This window comes from Carica papaya, chromosome 7, assembly GCF_054855325.1.
Source record: "Carica papaya isolate Zhongbai chromosome 7, ASM5485532v1, whole genome shotgun sequence".
NCBI lineage: Eukaryota > Viridiplantae > Streptophyta > Magnoliopsida > Brassicales > Caricaceae > Carica > Carica papaya.
Window position 1 is genome coordinate 19,794,897 of NC_142315.1, and position 18,205 is coordinate 19,813,101.

At 35.0% G+C, this 18,205-nt stretch overlaps 1 protein-coding gene across 2 annotated transcripts; it reads right to left on the reverse strand.

The window, feature by feature from the left end:
• Positions 1–562: 562 nt before the first annotated feature.
• On the reverse strand, positions 563–17,689 carry LOC110808247 (protein RRC1-like). Of its 2 annotated transcripts, none has more exons than XM_088208672.1 (18): positions 17,505–17,689; positions 17,258–17,387; positions 16,866–17,001; positions 16,630–16,708; positions 7,941–8,001; positions 7,685–7,837; positions 7,421–7,540; positions 7,158–7,323; positions 5,925–6,037; positions 5,682–5,753; positions 5,213–5,434; positions 4,941–4,999; positions 4,751–4,835; positions 4,536–4,673; positions 4,018–4,242; positions 3,125–3,924; positions 2,582–2,745; positions 563–1,158 (listed from the first exon to the last, which is right to left on the reverse strand). In XM_088208672.1, the coding sequence occupies exons 2-18, from the start codon at positions 17,330–17,332 to the stop codon at positions 869–871; spliced, it is 2,958 nt and encodes a 985-aa protein (XP_088064798.1). In that variant the 5' UTR covers positions 17,333–17,387; positions 17,505–17,689; the 3' UTR covers positions 563–868. The 2 variants fall into 2 exon arrangements, with proteins under 2 accessions (XP_088064798.1, XP_021889368.1); XM_022033676.2 differs by having other exon boundaries at positions 16,630–16,675; positions 17,505–17,688.
• Between the last annotated feature and the right edge of the window lie 516 nt (positions 17,690–18,205).

Sequence of the window (18,205 nt, forward strand, 5' to 3'; positions counted from 1 at the left end):
CATTAATGTCTGACCTCAATCCTACATAAAATAATAGCTTTGGATTTTATTTTTATTTTTTAAAATTATAACATTTTAATTTAAAAAATAATTGTTTATTTTATTTCTTATTTTTTTACTTCAAAATATATTTTGTTTGTTGCTTGTGGGCAACTTAAATTATTTATTCAGTTTTGATCAGTATTGTGATTGATATAAAATTTGATATGTAACCCATATTGACAGTATTATTCTCCTAATTTTAATGTCAAATACATTCCGTTCGTCAAGCCGACTACATAATCCTAGAAAGAAATATATGTATACATATTCCCATATTTTGAGCAAAATTTAAGGATTAAAACAAATTAACTAATGATAAATTTTTTAAAGTAAGATAAATGTTTTCCAATCAGAAAAACAATTAATAAAGACTGTACACAACCAACAGCAAATTTTAAAAATATTTTATCCATATAGAGTTTAGATGGTATGACAGTTCTTTGGTAGTGTTCAATAATTCAAATTCCTCTTTTATCTCCACTTTGTATCAAAAGAAAACTAGCCCCAAGGTTGGATTGAATGAGTCAATAAACAAAAGATAAAATAAAAGCAGATTCAAAAAATTTTAACTGTAACTAAAATACAATTTGACAAATACAGTTTGATATGACTTAGATCCCCTCTCACATGTCACTAGAAGTATCTTCTTCCAGACATAATTTCAAACAGGACAGAGACTCATGCTTTGGCGTCCATACAAAATCTAGGTCAGATTTTCTCCACAGGCCACGCCACCCATATATTCAAATAATGGTTCCCACGTAGAACATTTCATTTAGAGATGTCTTGAAGAAATCCTTGAATCAATTTAGAGAGAACTACAGCCTCATTTTGCTCGTCTCCTCCTATCCCTGTCCCTCTCTCTGCCTCTGTCCCTGTCATGATCATCTCTCTCCCGGCTTCCACTCTTTTCACGATGATCCCTGCCCTTTTCACCCTCCAAATCTTGACTTCTAGATCTATCCCTATCCCTGTGCCTTTCTCGATCCCTGTCTGAATCAGTTTCCCTCTCTCGTTCTCTGTTCGATGATTTCCTTGGAGGACTTTCACTTCTACTCTGGCTGCGGTGTCTCTTTCTTGAAGATTCACGAGCATCATCTCGCCTGTCCCTTCTCCCTATAAAAGTTTACAAGCATTAAAAACAAATAAAACACAATAATAATAATAATAATAATAATAATAATAACCAATAATAATAGTAATAATAATAATTAAATGATTAAGTAAGCATGAAATAGAACAAAAGATCCAGACAGCACGGTGGATAGGAACGTGCATCACTACATAAAATGCTCGTGTCAGAACTCGTAAGGGTGATTACTCTCAGCAAAATGAATTAATAAATAAAAATTTTCTCGATGATGATCAAGAAGACGGCAGCAAGAGATTCAACCCTGCTCTCACTGGCAGCACATACCATCAGTCATCATGCAAACAGTCATCAATTACCAAAACACAAATTTAAAACAATGAAGGAAATCCTAGGAGGCAAATATCAAGTAAACTGGACACACAACTTGAGCAAGGATCAGACCAGTTAGTTATGCTTAAATAAAAGCCATCATAAATCAGTTCTTCCTGAAATCCTAATGTAGAGAACCTACATAGCCTTTAGTTCAAATCCAACCGATTCCTATTAAATTCTTAGATTTTAGTTACCTGATAAATAGAGTTAATCATAATATTAAAAACATAATGAATCAGTTTCACTTATCCTTCAGTCCCAGAACTATAAATTTTTATTCCAACTGCCAATAAAGAATAACAAAAATACTTTATGTGAATTGGACAAGGAAATACTTGGAACTAAAATACCATTCTACTTCTATTTGTATTCCTGTTTCCAATCCATAAAATTAGAATTTGGACCAAACTTAACTTAAGGATTATGCTCCACATGGACCCGCTAAATAATCTTACGAATAAAGTCTAAGTGAAATAGGAAATCTTCTTTAATTCAAAATAAACAATAAACCCCAACAATAAAATGAAATTTAGATTTAGTTCAAAGAAAAGTATGTTTGGTTCAAAGAGTTCTAATTTCAGGGAATAAATATTCAATTTGTTTTTGAAATAAAGGGAATAAATATTCAAATAAAGAAGAAAAATTGAAATGTTTGAATGAAAATAATACTCGCTGTCAGTTTTCAATTCAAGCAAGGTGGACTCCGATTTCTACTTAGCCAAGTAAAAAATAAAAGATCCATCCATAAGGAATTCAAGATAGGAGCAGAACTAGAGAAAAAAGAATAAATTAACAAGGTACAGAGGCAGGCATAACTGGATCACTGTAAATCATATGCGACAATTATGATCCAATTCTGTATATCAAATTATTTTAGTAATTAAGGTAAATGAATGAAATAAGAATAAGAATTGAACCAATCATAAAAAAGGGGATCTTCAATTTTCCATGCATTAAAATTAAAGCTTGAATAGAATGAACTAAACAATGTATGCTAGCAGCACCTAAACAAATGTTTAAAAAGTGATAATGTAAAATTTAAATCATATGTTAGCCTCTAAAAAGAGTACTTACTGCTTCCTGTATCATCATTGGAATCAGATAAGCCATATTCAGATTGTAGCCGTTTCCGATGGGCTGCAACTTTCCTCTCTATTTCCTCTGAACTTCTGATCCCTCGCTCTTCAAGAGATTCTCGATATTCTATCAGAGCAACCTCCAAACGTCTCAATTTCTGTCTGCAGTACCATAAGCAAAGTCAAACACATTTGAAAATCAACTACAAGACAATATATATGCTACCTATATTACTGAATGCATGGAAATCAGGCAATATATACTTATGTACATAGACGTAGATCTATTTTTCCTCAATCTACTAAAGAAAGACATAGATCGCATACTAAAAAGAAACAATGAATCGGAGAATTAGAATCAGAAGATAAGTTTGACTTACGCTAATGTTGTTTCAATATTAAACTACTAGAGCAACCCGACATTTTTAATTTAACAAAGTTAAAATCTTTATTTTGCAAATGGAGTTTTAAATCCAAAAAACCAGATTTTATTAGAACAAGGAAGCTAGGACAGCTACGCTTGGTGGGAGAATGATCCAACCTCTGCTCTTCATTTATTCCACTATCAGGTTGTGCTGGAACGCTTGCATCAGCCACAACTTCAGTATCATCTACCTTATTGGCGCCATCACCCACATTCTCACTTCCAGAAGATGAGTAGCTCAATCCCAAACCCGCATTGCTTCTTTTTTGTTCATCATCACTTTCATCATCATCCTCTCGAGCCCACTTAGAGGCTGGCAAAACAGGATCAGCTTTCTCTTTCCTTGTGAACACTTTTAGTTCAGGCTGTGGGATGGTAAGGGTTGTTGTGGCCAAAGTTACAGGCTCTTTATTCTGTAGCTGTATCTCATCCTCACCATAATGATTCCATCCGGATAATCCCACTGGCTCTGCCTCGGTGCTTATTTCTCTCCGAGCAGCTAGATGCCTACCAGAACTCTGTGCTAATTTCAAATCATCATCCAGGTCATAACCCCTCTGCTTCTCTGCCTCTTCCAGACTTAGCAATCGTGCAACCATCATTTCTCTACCACCAACAAGAGAGAGTCCATTGTGTCTGCAACGTCTTTCCAGCTCACCAAGGGGTAGACTCATTAACTCCTTCGTAGCTGCTCCTTTGCCCATTGCTAAAGCAGCATCCTGATTTGACTTACTTCCATCACCTGTATCTTCTGAATTAGACTTTTTTTCTATTTCAGGGGCATCACCACATATGGAATGAAAAGGGATCACTCCAGAGTTTCCAGATCGAAGAAAAGTAGCTCGTAATCCATTTACATATGCATCTGAAAACAGAAACCAATCTGACCATACTTGCAATACTTTTAGAACTCGTTCCTACAGAGAATCAAACAAACATGATATGAGGATCATGAGAAACAAACAAAACAAAAAGAGGACATCAAGAAGATACTTCTAATCAAAGCTTACCTTGAGAGCCTCAGCTGTGATTCTTCCAGTTATACTGCGATACAAATCATTAAAGCTCTCCATGATGTCAGGTAATGTTGCCTCAAATTTGGTGCGGTATGCGGATGCATTTTTCACAGGTGCACTGCTATTGTGAAGAATGTCAGAAACAAGCATGAGCCTAGCAACTTTAGTTGGAATAGGTGTTTCCTTGAGTGTCAAAGATTCCGTCAATACTTCAACTATCTGTAAAAGAAAAGAAATCACATGAAGACAAACCCTTTCTTTTTCATTTCATTTCTAGTAACTAAATATCATTGTAAGTCTTGTTAGGTTGACCATAATCTATTATTATGTCATTAAAAAGTGTAAGTAGCACTAACTGCATCTTAAAAAAAAATGGTCCTTGTTACGTCAAAATATATCAGGAATAAAAAATATAGCCGGATGCCCAGGCAACATCATTTCTGATTTTGAAAGGAAAACTTTGCAATGTGCCCACAAATGTAAGAGTATGAAAATGTTCTAATACTCCCTACCTCTCCTGCTGCATCAGCATTATCCAGTGCAAAACCCATTGCTTCTTTTATCTGGCTCCTTTCTAAAGTTAAAGCACGCAGCATGTCCTCAAATTCATCCCTCTGTGGATCAGTTAGAGTTCTTTCCTGCTCTACTCGCTGTACAAGGAACCATAGGTGATTTAGAATCAATAAACTGCAAAAAAATTTAATCCTGCCAGTAAAATGTGAAGTACCCTGCTTCTTCCTGCAGCATAGGTAGTGCCAGAATCCTTTTCATGCTCTGGGCTTTTAGCAGTTGGCAAAGGTGGTGGTATCCATCTACAATGAACAACAACAAGTATCCTATTATTTTTCTGTCAAGAAGTTTGTTATTAAGTTCTAGCAATCTTAGAAATGAAGTTAAGATTTTTGAACTTGAATTACCTTCCACTGCCAGTTATCATGATAAATGGCTCAGTTCGCCACCTTTGAAGAGTATCACCCTATATTCCACAAACATGGAAATGTTAACATGCAACCAAAGATTTGTAATGATTCAATTTACAATATTTTACAGTTAAAGATATGATATTACAAAAGGGAAAAGAAGGGTTGTGTTTTCCATGTCCATGGCACTGCCACTTGGTAGAAGGAAAATAACAGATGATCACAAAGCATATTCAGGCTAGTTACCTCATGCAAATAGGAAGATCTACCTGAGCAAAAGAATAGAGCCTCCAGACATAGTATGTATGTTCCTTAGATCCAAGTTCAAACAGGAAGTTGAAAAGAGGATTTCCACGGCCCCTCTCCATTATAGCTTGTTCAAATGCGCATCCTCCATCCAAAACATAAAGAGCCATCGTATCGATCACATGGTGGAGGTGGTCATCCTCAGGAGGAACAACCGTAATATCAGGAACATTTGGCGTAAGAACCTGGAGATAAAATTGGTTATAACAATAATTAGGAGTAAGAATAACAAAATGATATCTCCTAAAGATAAAGATCCATGAATCAAGAACAAAAATTTTACTGCAAAGCTACCTACATTAACTAAATGCCTAAGTCAATAGACAATATAACAAGAATATCCCTTCTCCTAAAAGATAACCCAAGAAAAAGCACAATGCATGTATTAAAAGAAACAGTGAGCTTTGAGATAAGAAAGAAAATATAACCTACCAATTCAGAATTCTGATTTGGAACAGACGTGACAGGTGGGCCTGATGGACCAGACAAGATTACTGTGGCACCCTGTTAGCAAGAACATAGATACGCCTTTGTATCAGAGTGTAGAGAAACAGGAAGAAGCTTTCAGCAGTTGTTTAAAATTTAAAAATGCTGCAAACTTGGTGCTTACGCATCAAAATTGTCTCTAAAAATGGATGTTAATGAAAGCACTAAAAGAACAGAACTTCAACAGACCTCCTTACTCCTTATCGCCATGTGCCCGGGTGGGGGAGCAGGAAGTGCCTGTGATGGTAGAGCAACAGATTTACCCCATCCAATTTTCAGCTCATACTCATAAACAACTACTCCTGTCAAAAGAAAACAAAAATAATTCATTTCATTCTTGGTTATCACACTCATTTCATTTATCTTGCAGCACGCAAGTAAACAATAGTTAGCAAAAATGGTTACTTTCAGCACTATCATGTTATGGGAACTAAATTAGATCTATGCATCATGAACATGTTTTCCTGTTTGTTACTTCAATAGGATTTCATTAGACAACTCGATGCAAAACAAGATCTTATTTGAAATAAATTTTCTATTAGAGAAATTTTTTGCAATAACTATTATTATTTATATTTTTAAGTTATTTAGTTTGTTTATGTTTATTCATTGCATTAAAATACTTTAGTTTTTTTTAAGTAGATTTTAGATATTATAGAAATTAAAATCTATAGATTTCCTTTTTCACAATAGTAGCTACGGCGAAAAGAATTGCACTATTAGATGATGAATTAAGAAATTCTTTGCTAGGGTTTTATTCTCTATTATCTCTCTCTCTATGTTCATTCTTCTTAGTATTGTTCTATTTACCAATCTTATTCTGTTAATTTCTTCTTCTATTTCTTCAGATTGATCTCTAATTTATGCTGACTCTTTTAATTCTAATGTTTCTCATCTAAATGTTCTCTATTACTGAACTACCTGCAGGACAAGTTAGTTTATCAGCTACTCATTTTGCATCACAACTTCATAAAGATATGTACTCCCTATTTATACCTTCTGCTAAGATATTCAAGTCCTCCTTGAAGAACTTGAAGCTGCAATAATGAGGTCAGTAATAATAATAGGCCTCTCAAGATGGTAAATAAAGCAAGAACCGCGAACCAAAATTGACTTCTATAAATATGGGGTGCGCTCACTTCATGTGGGTTATACAGCCTGGCCTATGAGGAAGACCCATGCTCTTTAATAATTCAGTTGATAATTTGAAATCAGAAATAAAGGAGATATCTATGATGAGGTGCAACTATCTCTAGGTACTTCACCAAAGAAGTTGCTTGTTTTCATTAAAAATGTTACCACCCTTATGGAGTTCTAACCAGGAATCAAGGTGCAAAGCAGCCAATAAATAGTTAGCAAGAAATCTCTAACAAGGACAATAACGCAAGTGGTCTACAACTGAAAAGGCTGGAAGAAGCAAACCTTGCATTTCATCTTTTGCAGCCTGTCCATCAACTCTATTCATAAAAGCAACAAAACCACAATTTCTCTGTCGTCTTCGCTCTTCTTCTGTCCTGGGCCACATAATTTTCACACTAGCAATGGGCCCAAATCTTCCAAAAGTACGAAGAAGGAAATTCTCATCAACCTAGATTAATGAGAAGAGCAACCGACAAAAAAATCAATGTCTTAATCACATAATAAATGGGGAATTAAAGATAATGAATGAAATCAATAGAAATAACCTGTGGCGAAAGATTTCCAACGTAGAGATTAGTAGTCTGTGGATCACCATCATCAAATGATCCTGGTAATTTTCCACTGGGATCAAAGTCATCAGGTAGCTCATCGAATCGACTAGAAGGCTGAACAAAGAACAACTTCAGTAAAGGGTAATGCAAATATTCAAGATGGGCAGTAAGAATAGAGATTTCATGACTATATAATGAATATTCGAAATATTAGAAAGAATGTGAAAGCACAAGTCTTGAAGTATGGGATGAACTTACGGCAGAACTTTCACAATGACGCCCTTCACGCCAATGTTCACGTTCTTGATTTCTTCTCTCCCTCATCTCCTGCTCATGCTTCAATTCCTCCATAAAATGATCTATGTTTCGAGACTTCCCCTTTTCTTTTTCCTTTGGCCTTTCCTCCTCCTTCTAAACAGCAAGAACAGAAACTGAGAAATAAAACACACAGTACAGGATCATAAAACTCACTTGCGCCAATAACAAACAAAAGGTATCATGACTTCAATCTGACCTTCTTCTCAGATTCTTTTCCCTTGGATAGCAGTGGAGGTGGAATAAAAGATGGGACATACCTGCATAAATAATGTGCAATAAACTTCCACACCAGAAATCGTGTCTGCGTCTAATAGTTTGAGCATATTTATTAAAAATCAAAGCACAGTTTCTGTAGGATAGACTCCATGCTAATGCTTGATCTAGTTCTTTAGATGTTTTTTTTTTTTAAATAAGTTTTTTAGATGTTTGTATAAAGTCAAGGTCAGAAAGAAATTGATTTTTAACCTTTTTATAGTAAGAAATGTCACTCGATTTTATTTTTGGGACTAAAAAAATCTAAATCCTAAGAAAATAGACTTAACAAAAGAATGGTGCCATCCATGTATTATGGACATGCTTTCTTACAACTAAAATTTACTAGAGAGGATAAAAAGTATTGACATTGTCCAACAAAGGGAAAAACATCAGAGAATCAAAAGAACTGAGAGTGGAGATTATCAATGAAAACTAAATAGAACTGCATATAAGCATGCGCTATGAAACCGAAATGTGTAAACTGATGCTCTAGGAGTATTTTACCATCTCGTTGCTCAGACTCTTTGATTGTAGTGTCATATAAACATTAGATACAGTACAAGTTGGTATAAGTATGTGATATGCATTCAACATTGCATGTCAAACACTTGATGATCCAAAATGTTATTATAATATATGATAATATAAAGGCAATAACAAAAACTCTTAGGTTAGAAGTTGAAAGGAGCACAAAAATGGAAATACTGGATCTTGGAATTCTAAGCGTCACTTTGAGACTTTGGCATCCGTTATTTGACATTTGCATTGGTTTTCGGTTTGAGTGCTTATTTTAAGAGAAGTTAATAAGATATCATTGCGTTCAAGTCAAACTTATTCTACTAACATCTGTAGAACTTGATCATTCGATATGTAAAGACTAATCATAAATTATGCTTTTGATGCATAAACAAATTAACACATTCATCTATTCAATTTTAAAATAATGGATTTTTTATTCTCACATGCCAATGAATAAATCACAAAGACATCCAATTTGAATTGGATTTTGAGTTGACTTGGAACTGTTTTCGTTCAAGTTACTATTTTATTTATATTGTATTCTCATTCTCTTTTTGAGATAAAAATATTGTATTCTCTTCTTCTTTTTATTGGTGGATGCCTTAGTCCTGTAACTTCTTCCTCTTCTCCTCTAATAATATTTCTTCTTTTATTAAAGGATCACCTTAATGTTCCTCCTCCTGTTCAACCTGATCGGGCTGATGGACCAGTGTGAAAGCCCACAAAAGATGGCATTTTGACAGTTATGACATCTTACATCAATAAGTGCCCAATGCTCATATTTACAATTTCTCATAGATACACATTTGAAAAACATGGCCACTCCCATGATTGCTTTTTTTTTTTTTCTCGTGGGAGGTTGCTAGGGGCAGATTTTAACTCCTGACAGAATAAAGAGCAGTAAAATCTTGATGAACCAATGCGTTATGGAAATCAACTCTCAGCCTCCTCAACCTTTCTTGGGTGGTTACCGCCTCAATCAAAGATGAACGATGGGCATGAAGTGGCGTCCATTCCCCTAAGCATTAGGAAAAGTTTCTTTCTAATTCCTCTTTCTATCTTCTGAGTCATTTTGGAAAGGTAGGAATTAACTCTTCTGTCTCTTTTGCATCTATCAAATATCATTAATTTAGAACTCTTCCAGAGAACTCTTTGGTGGATGACACAAATATTATCAATCTTTTTTATCTTTTCTCTTTGTAATTTTGTATACGAGTTGCATCCTTTCGGTGGCCGTTAACCTTATTTTGTTTTTCCTCTCCAAAAAAAAAAAATTGTTCTTCTATAAACCTCGAAAATTTGTGCATGATAAATACTTAATGAGATATATATTACTAATTAATATCCTCTTTTCTTATTTTCACTTGAAACCAATATCTATTTTGTACCAAAAAATTTATTTTATTAGGTAACAATGTCTTAGCTTCTTATACCCTTACATTAGTTCTATTATCAAAGAAATCTAAGTACACAATACCAATTTCTGTATTCTTATTGCCTGAGTCCCTATATTTTTCACTGTAAAAATCATCTAGTCTGACACTAACTTACATCAGAACTTGCACGTAAATCCAAGCAACTTAGTTTATCAATAATACTACAGACTACAGATCATGGTCAAAACTGGGGGGTTGAGGGGTCTAGAGAGTTAAGGAGACTGCAGATCACGGTCAATTATGATGTTCCAAGAAAGGGGAACAGGAGGAGTGAAGGGGGATGAAGTGCTAATTAAAAGATGTTTGGCCGTATTATCTCTTGTAATTTGCAAGGAACAAAATGACTATAATAAGAGACAGGTAACCAGTGGATGTATGAGCAAATGAAATCCCGATGTTATCTGTTTGCAGGAAATGAAGATGGAGACTAAGGATGCGGATACCATCCGAATCCTGTAGAAGATCCAGGATGTTGGCTGGAAGGAATTACCATCAAGTGGTAATTTTAGGGGCATTCTCTTGTTATGGAAGAATGGGTTTACAGATTGTGCGGAAACCCTGTTGGGAGAGTGTATCATTTCTTGCCTTCTTAAAGATCGTAAAAGTGGACCGAGTTGGATTTTCACAAGGGTTTCATAATAGAGGGGAGGGAGGGAGAGAACAATCTTATAAAAAGACCTGGAAGATTGTAAACGCAAGTGCGAGTGGTCTTAGGTGACAGGATGTGACTTCAATATGGTGCTACATAGAAATGAGAGATCTAGGGAGCACATAGCTCCGCTAATGACTTCAAGGATACTACGGACAAGCTGGAGTTGGAAGAACTTCTTGTTGTTGGGTGGTAAATGAACATGGTCCAACCAGAGGAGCAATTTGACGTGCTCCTTAATTGATAGATTTTTGTCTCGGTTTCTTGTAAGGTACAAGTCTCAAATTTGTGCAAAAAATGCATGCAAAGGATCACATTTCAGATCATTATTTTATTTGTCTGTATCAGATGGGACCAAGTGGAGCCCATGTCCGTTCAAATTTGAATATAAGTTGCCGAAAATCAATGTGTTATGGACGCATTTGTAGGGCAAAAAAATGGAAGGCAAGACAAGAACTGAATAGGATGTTGAAGTTCAATTAAACATGGAATTCTAATTAGTATTTGATTTCTAAATAGTAGAAAATTCTAATTAGTATTATATTTCTAAATAATATATAATTTTCCATTCGTATTGGATTCCTAAATGGTATAGGATTTTCAATATTTTAGTAAACTATTCCTAATTACATTTAGATTTCTAATTAAATTAAGATTTTTAAATAAAAATTATAACATTTATATAAAGGAGTATGGCTTTTATTAATAAAAAGAAATTAGAATATTATTTTAAACAACGAGATTGGAACTCTCTCTAACAAAATCCAAGGTAACAGCTCTCTTTGATAAGCTGCAATCTATTTTCACAAAATAATTCGTTCTCGCAATAAGAACAAGGATGTTAACCATTTGTTAGAAGATAACTTTATTGTTAACTGTCCAGTGACAAGATTCCGATCCCGCAATCATAACAAATTGATATCAGATCCAAACATCATGGGCGAGCAAAGATTGCATGAGAAATTGAAAATTCTGGTAGGTGAATCAGAGGCCCGAATGGGTGCTAAACTACGACAATTGTCTCAGCAAATGGAAACTCTTCTTCAGATAGCCACCCAGTCGCACGGCAAAGATTTGAGGGCGAAACAAAACCCGACAATAGCAATACAATCCAATCCAATCCAATCATATTGACAACCAGCTAGAATTGCGCACTACAAACACAGAGCTAAGAAACAAAGGAATTATCACATGCTACACCAAGCTGGACTTTCTTACCTACGACGAAATAGAAGATCTTATAATATGATTCCATCAATGCAAGCAATTTTTTGCTAATCAGCGGATCGCCGCCTCCGACAAGGTTAATTTAGCAGCTTTTCACATGTTAGGAGAAGTCTAACTTTGGTACTATAAACTAAAACAGGAAGAGCCGAACATGGTGTGAGAAACATTCGTGGAGTATTGCACCCTGCGTTTTGGATCGCCCTTGCAAAGCAACCCATTAGGCAAATTGGTCAACCTTAAGCAAACGGATTCAGTTGAGGAGTATAAACGACAATTTCAAAGGTTGTTGACACAAACCTCTACGATACACCGTGATCAGCAAGTCAATTTTTTCACAGCAAGATTGATCGATTCTCTCCATTTAGAGGTCGAGATTCAATCATCCACCACTCTTATGCACGCAATGAGCATGACCAGAACTTTTGAAAGAAAATAACATTGTGAGTTATGAACAAACACAATTATAGTGACTCTTCTCAATCTATAACAAAGTCTAATAATTTAGTTCAGAAAACACCGATTCTACATGGTAACAACATCATGACACAATCTAGTAACGCTTCTTCTCCAGTTATAAAGAAACTAACAAGAGCAGAGAACAAAAAAATAAAATTAAAGGGCTTGTGTTATAACTGCAATGAGTTATTAGTTTCGGGTCACCAATGTAAAAAAACTATTTTGCCTAGGGATTGGATGCGATACTGGACAACAAGAAAATACTAATGAGTCAGCTATATTCACACTTCAAGCTTGAAAACCACGAGGGAAGTGATGTTATGAATGCATTTGTAAGACATAAATATGGAAGACAAGACAAGAACTAAATAGGAGGTTGAAGTTCTATTAAACATGGAATTTTAATTAGTATTAAGTTTCTAAATAATTGAAAATTCTAATTAATATTATATTCTTAAATAATATGTAATTTCTCATTACTATTGGATTCCTAAATAGTATAAGATTTTCAATATTTTAATAAAATATTTCTAATTAAATTTATATTCCTAATTAATTAAGATTTCTAAATAAGAATTGTAACTTTTATATAAAATGGTACGTTTGTTATTAATAAAAAGACGTCAGAATATTATTTTAAACAACGAGATTGGAGCTCTTTCTAACGAGATCAAAGGTAACAGCTCCCTTTAATGAGTTGTAATCTATTTTCACAAAATATGTCGCTCTTGCAATAAGAACAAGGGTGTTAACCCTTTATTTGAAAAGGACTTTATTGTTAACCGCCCAGTAACAAAATCCTGGTTCCAGAATCATAACACAATGGCTCAGACAAGGTTTGGAATTGGTGAGATGCTACAAGTATAGAAGGTAAGGCAAGTTTCAAAGTCGTGCAAAAATTAAAGTACATGAAAAACTTAGATTAAGAAGCAGAGCAAGGAGGAAGAGAAGAGGTATAACTTGCACACTATACTGCTGTTTGAGGAGATGGAGGCCTTTAACAGAAGGGAGGAGGATGAGTGTTTGTCAAATGTTAATCACACTTGTAGGGAGTCTCTAAAGCTTGATCTAGTTATCAGAATCCAAATGGAGGAGCCTTCTTGGAGATGAAAATCTAGAACCTGATTGATTGAGAAGAGGGACCGAAACACACACTACTTTCATTATACAATCAATCATAATAAGAGAAACAATTATGTCGAGATAATGAAAATAGGAGATAGGATAGTGGAAGGGAATGAGCAACTGAAGAAGGAGAGTCGAGATTATTTCAAAAGATTATACCATGAAGAGCATGGATGGAGACCCAAACTAGATTACATCAATTTCAGGACGCTGGATGAGTCAAGCAAGCTAGCTTTGGAAAGAAAATTCTCAAAAGAAGAGATTCTTGAAAGTCTTGTGTTGTGCAAAAGAGACAAGATATCAGGCACAAAAGGTTTTAATATGGATTTCCTTCAGGAGTTTTGGCACATCATAAAGAAGGATATCCTTTAACTTTTCAAGGAGTTGCATGAATCTTGGTCTTTCATTAAATTCCTTAACTCCTTTCCTTGTGCTCATTGCTAAAGTTGGAGGGGCACATAACATCAAGGACTTTAGGTCGATAAGCTAAGTTGGAAGCGTTTACAAGCTCATTGCCTAGTCCTGACTAGGAGAATAGCCAAGATCATGCATAAAGTGATCAGCAAATGCCAACATGTTTTTGTTGAAGGCAGACAAATTCTAGATGTTGTTCTAATAGCAAATGAGGTTGTGGATGAGTTGGTGCATGGAAAGAAGGATGTTATGTAAGCTTGATATGAAGAAAGCATATGATCATGTAAATTGGAATTTTGTAGATTATATACTAACAAAGACATAATTTGGGACAACTAGCACATATGGATAAAGTCTAGCATCACCACCATGCCCTTTGCAATAATAGTTAATGGAGGTCCATCATCTTTCTTTCAGGCATCTAGGGGACTCAGACAGGGTGATCATTTATCACTGATGCTTTCCATTGTGGCAACGGAAGTACTGAATAAAATGCTAAATAAGAGCCAGAGAAATAGATTTATTTAGACGTCTTAAAGTGGGTGTAAGGGAACACGCTAAGGAGGTTACCTATTTATTTTTGTAGATGATGCTATGATACTCTATGAGCCACATAACAGACCTATGCTCAATCTCAGAGGTGTGTGTGCGTGTCGATGGGTTTCCAGATGGTTTTAGGACTTAGCACTAATATTGTCAAATCTAAGTTGGTGAGATTGGGAGATGAGAGGGAATCTCATAGTTTGGCAAGGGTCATCGGCTGCAAGGTAGTCAAGTTGCCAATAAAGTATTTGAGACTTCTTTTCGAGGCTAATTTTAAAGAGGTGAGGACGTAAGACCCGGTGGTAAATAGATTTGAGCAGCGATTAGCAGGGTGAAAAAGAACACTACTTTCTAAAGTGTGGAGACTTACGCTTATCAAAAGTATACTGAGTAATTTACCCATTTACTATATGTCCCTTGCGACTATACCTGTGAGCATGGCCAAGAAACTAGAAGGTATTCAAGGTAAATACCTATGGGGTTATTCGAAGGAAAAAAGAAGATCCCATTTGGTGGCATTAGAGGAAATCAAGAAGCCACTATCACTTAGTGGTTTGGGGTTATGATTCTTGGTGGAAATCAATGTGACCTTACAGGGCAAGTGGTTGTGGAGCTTTATGAAAGAAGATGTGCTTTGGTGAATGGTTATAGTAGCAAAATAGTACAGATGAGAGATGGTGGTCTACAAGAGCTATGTCATTATTGCATGTTAAAGGTTTATAAATGAGAATTGGTATTGGCCAAGCCAAATTCCAAGTATGTATTAGGTGGAATATAGGCAAGGTATGACAGAGTCAGATTGTGGGAGGACCCGTTGTTGAAAGGTGGATCCCTCAGACTTTTACCATAATACAACAAAAAGACATCTCAATCAGTAATTTCTCCACGGAAGTTGGGGGGGAGGGGTGGTGTATGGCAGGTTATAATACAGAGAACCTTATCTCTTATGACCATGGACGGTAGCAACGACAATCCTATGTAGTGTCTCAATATTATAGGTCCTTCTCAATCAAATCTTATAAGCATTTGAGCAAGTTTGAAGATGCGGGCACAAGGTTCCCGTTTAGATAGATTTGGAAGGTTAAAGTTCTGCCATGTGTATCATTTTTCACGTGAAAGGCTAGTAGAGGAGTACATCCTAACCATAAATAAATTAATGAGACGAGACAAGATAACGGTGAGTGCATGCTATCTCTATAAAAGGGTCGAGAAGACTTGTAACCATGTGCTTCTTTGGTGTCTGGTATACTACAAGCTTTGAGCTATAGTGCACAAGCTTTTAAGAATCAATTAGGTAATGGTTGGCTCGGTAAAAAATGAAATATGGGCATGGAAGAGTCTTAGTGGGAAGAGAAAACAAGGGGATCTCATTTCGCTGACCATCTTTTGGGTGTTCTGGAAGGGAATCGAAGAGCTTTTGAAAAGGTAGACGTTGTTAATAATTTTGACTTGATTAGGAGAAGATGATTCTAAACCCTTACATTTTTGTTATTCGGTGATCCTCTATACTCTATGGAGGATTTAGGAGACTTCATTGATATTTTAATAGATATGTAAATACTTTGTATACAGGTTGGCACTTCCTTAGTATTAGTTATTAATATACTTTTCACATTTTATAGTTCAAAAAAAAAATAATAATACTATAAACTACAGGATAATCTAAATAGGGTCAAACAAATAAAAAAGTATTAAACCGTGCATAGTGCCATAGAATTGACATCAATATAACTCAACATGGTCAACAAAAATATATAGTGCATTACAGTCCAAAGGACAAAATAATAAAAATTTGACAGTCGTGAAAACTATGCATGAATAAATTACAGCAGATAGACCTAGGAAAATATATCTAGATGAAAAGGGGGGAGCAACAAAAGGCAGCTTCCCATTTCTAGAGTCACTAACTCAAACTTCCAAGCCTCAAGTAACAAATTGATTGACATAAGGATGCTAAGTAAATGGAAACTGAAGAAAAGAACAAAAAGTAATGACTCCAGACATAAATTTAGATTGAAGATGAGTGATATTTTCAGTTTTCTGAACTTCAACCACCACCATGAAAAATCCACAGTCCTAAGTTCCTCAAAGACAAAAACAACAATAAACTCCTATCCTAAACTCTAACATCTTGAGACCCAAATAAGAGTGGGATGAGATCTGGAAAATGATTATCATCATCATGTAATTCTCCTATTTATGATGCCTTCATCGAAAGAGCGTCAGCATTGTAATATGGCTAATTAAAAGCATTTGTTTACCTACTTCCCTTCTTTGGAACAGATACCCCATCTTTGGACTTTTCACCTGCCATCCGCGAATGAATAAAAAAGGTCCATCCTTTTATTAATGTGTCCCCAAAATAATAGAAAAATTACTCTATTAATCGATAGTGTGAACAATTAAGATGAATGAAAATTTATAAATGAAACTATCATATTAAGATTATTAGTTAAAGAAAATATAAATTGAAGGTTCCCGGAGCCAAAAAGCTGACCTTCAGAATCAGGCTTGTATCTGTCATTGGGATTGATGGTTCCACCTCGAACAAAAGTCTTTGAACCTGGCGCATTATCCCCTTGAAAGGACTCCACAAACTCCTGGTATAAACGAGCAGTTTCATCCTCCGCTCTCTGACAAATACAAAGTGTCATTATTAAGCAGATCTCTCCAGCTACAACAACCCAAGAAAACCACAGTTGGCATAATAAGGGTGCCAATAAAATGTTCTCGGGGCATCAAACTTCAGTTCAACTAACTTAGAGAAACATTTCAGCTCAATTGAGAGAAACGCAAAGGAACCGATGAAGGCAACAGATCACTGAAAACAGGAAAATTAAGCTTTTGGGTTGCTTATTCAGTTGGAAAGTAGAGAAAAATCGAAGTTACCTTTTTCTTGGCTTCCTCCTCCTCCCTGTGCTTCTGGAAAGGGGTTTTCTTCCTGGTAAGTGAGAAGGAACTCATCTTCGCCCACCAAACTTCTCAAATCCAATTTTCCAAGCAAACTAAGCCTTTCATACTTGAATCTCGAAAGCAAAAGCACATAAAAAAACAAAATAAATTCCCTTCGCACCTATCCTAATTACATATAGAGGGGGGGAAAAAAGCAGAAAAAAGAAGAAAACCACTACTTTACCAAAAATGAGTTTTTGATTGGCCGTATCTGGCCCTTCTGAGTTCTGATAGACACCAGAGTTACCGAAGATCGGAGAGAAGAGAATAGGGTAGAGAGCAATCCCGGTGCTAGGGTAAAGGAGAGGTTAAAGACTGGAAAAGAGGAATTGATTTTACTTTTCTGGAAATCGTCGTCGCTTTTATAATATTTAATCTTAAGCCATAAATATATGAGTTTCTATGTAATTATAAAGTTACACAGACGAGGAACGGGACTGTGAAGAGGCATTCCTGCTTTAACGACGACGTTTTGAGCTTATCAACCACGTGATGTATGAAAAGCTCTAGTTACCCATTGAGGTTTGGGTCGGGATGGAGAGTTGGTATTAGTTTTGATTTATTATTGTCATAAATTTAATAATTAATGTTAAAATTTCAACCCAAAAAAAATATATATATATATACATAATAATAGAAATCTAAGTATTTAAATCATTTAAAATATTTATTTAAATTTAGCAATTTTATATCTTTTATACAATAATATGTATTATTTTTAAATTATTAATTTAATATTATTTTTATTTTAAAAAATTAAATTAAAAATTAAAAAATCATGTAAATTAATAAATATATTTATTAAAAATATTATTCACTCTTACAGCACAAATATTTTATGATTCAATTTTTAAATCTACATTCATCTGTTATTAAATATTTTGT

Bases quoted from the DNA above. Each gene is read 5' to 3' on its own strand.
- LOC110808247 (XM_088208672.1), bottom strand. From the start codon at position 17,332: ATGAGTTCCTTCTCACTTACCAGGAAGAAAACCCCTTTCCAGAAGCAC. The intron at 4,836-4,940 runs GTAATTCAAGTT...TGTTCATTGTAG, and splicing joins ATGATAACTGGCAGTGGAAG to ATGGATACCACCACCTTTGC. The intron at 1,159-2,581 runs GTAAGTACTCTT...AAACTTTTATAG, and splicing joins CAATGATGATACAGGAAGCA to GGAGAAGGGACAGGCGAGAT.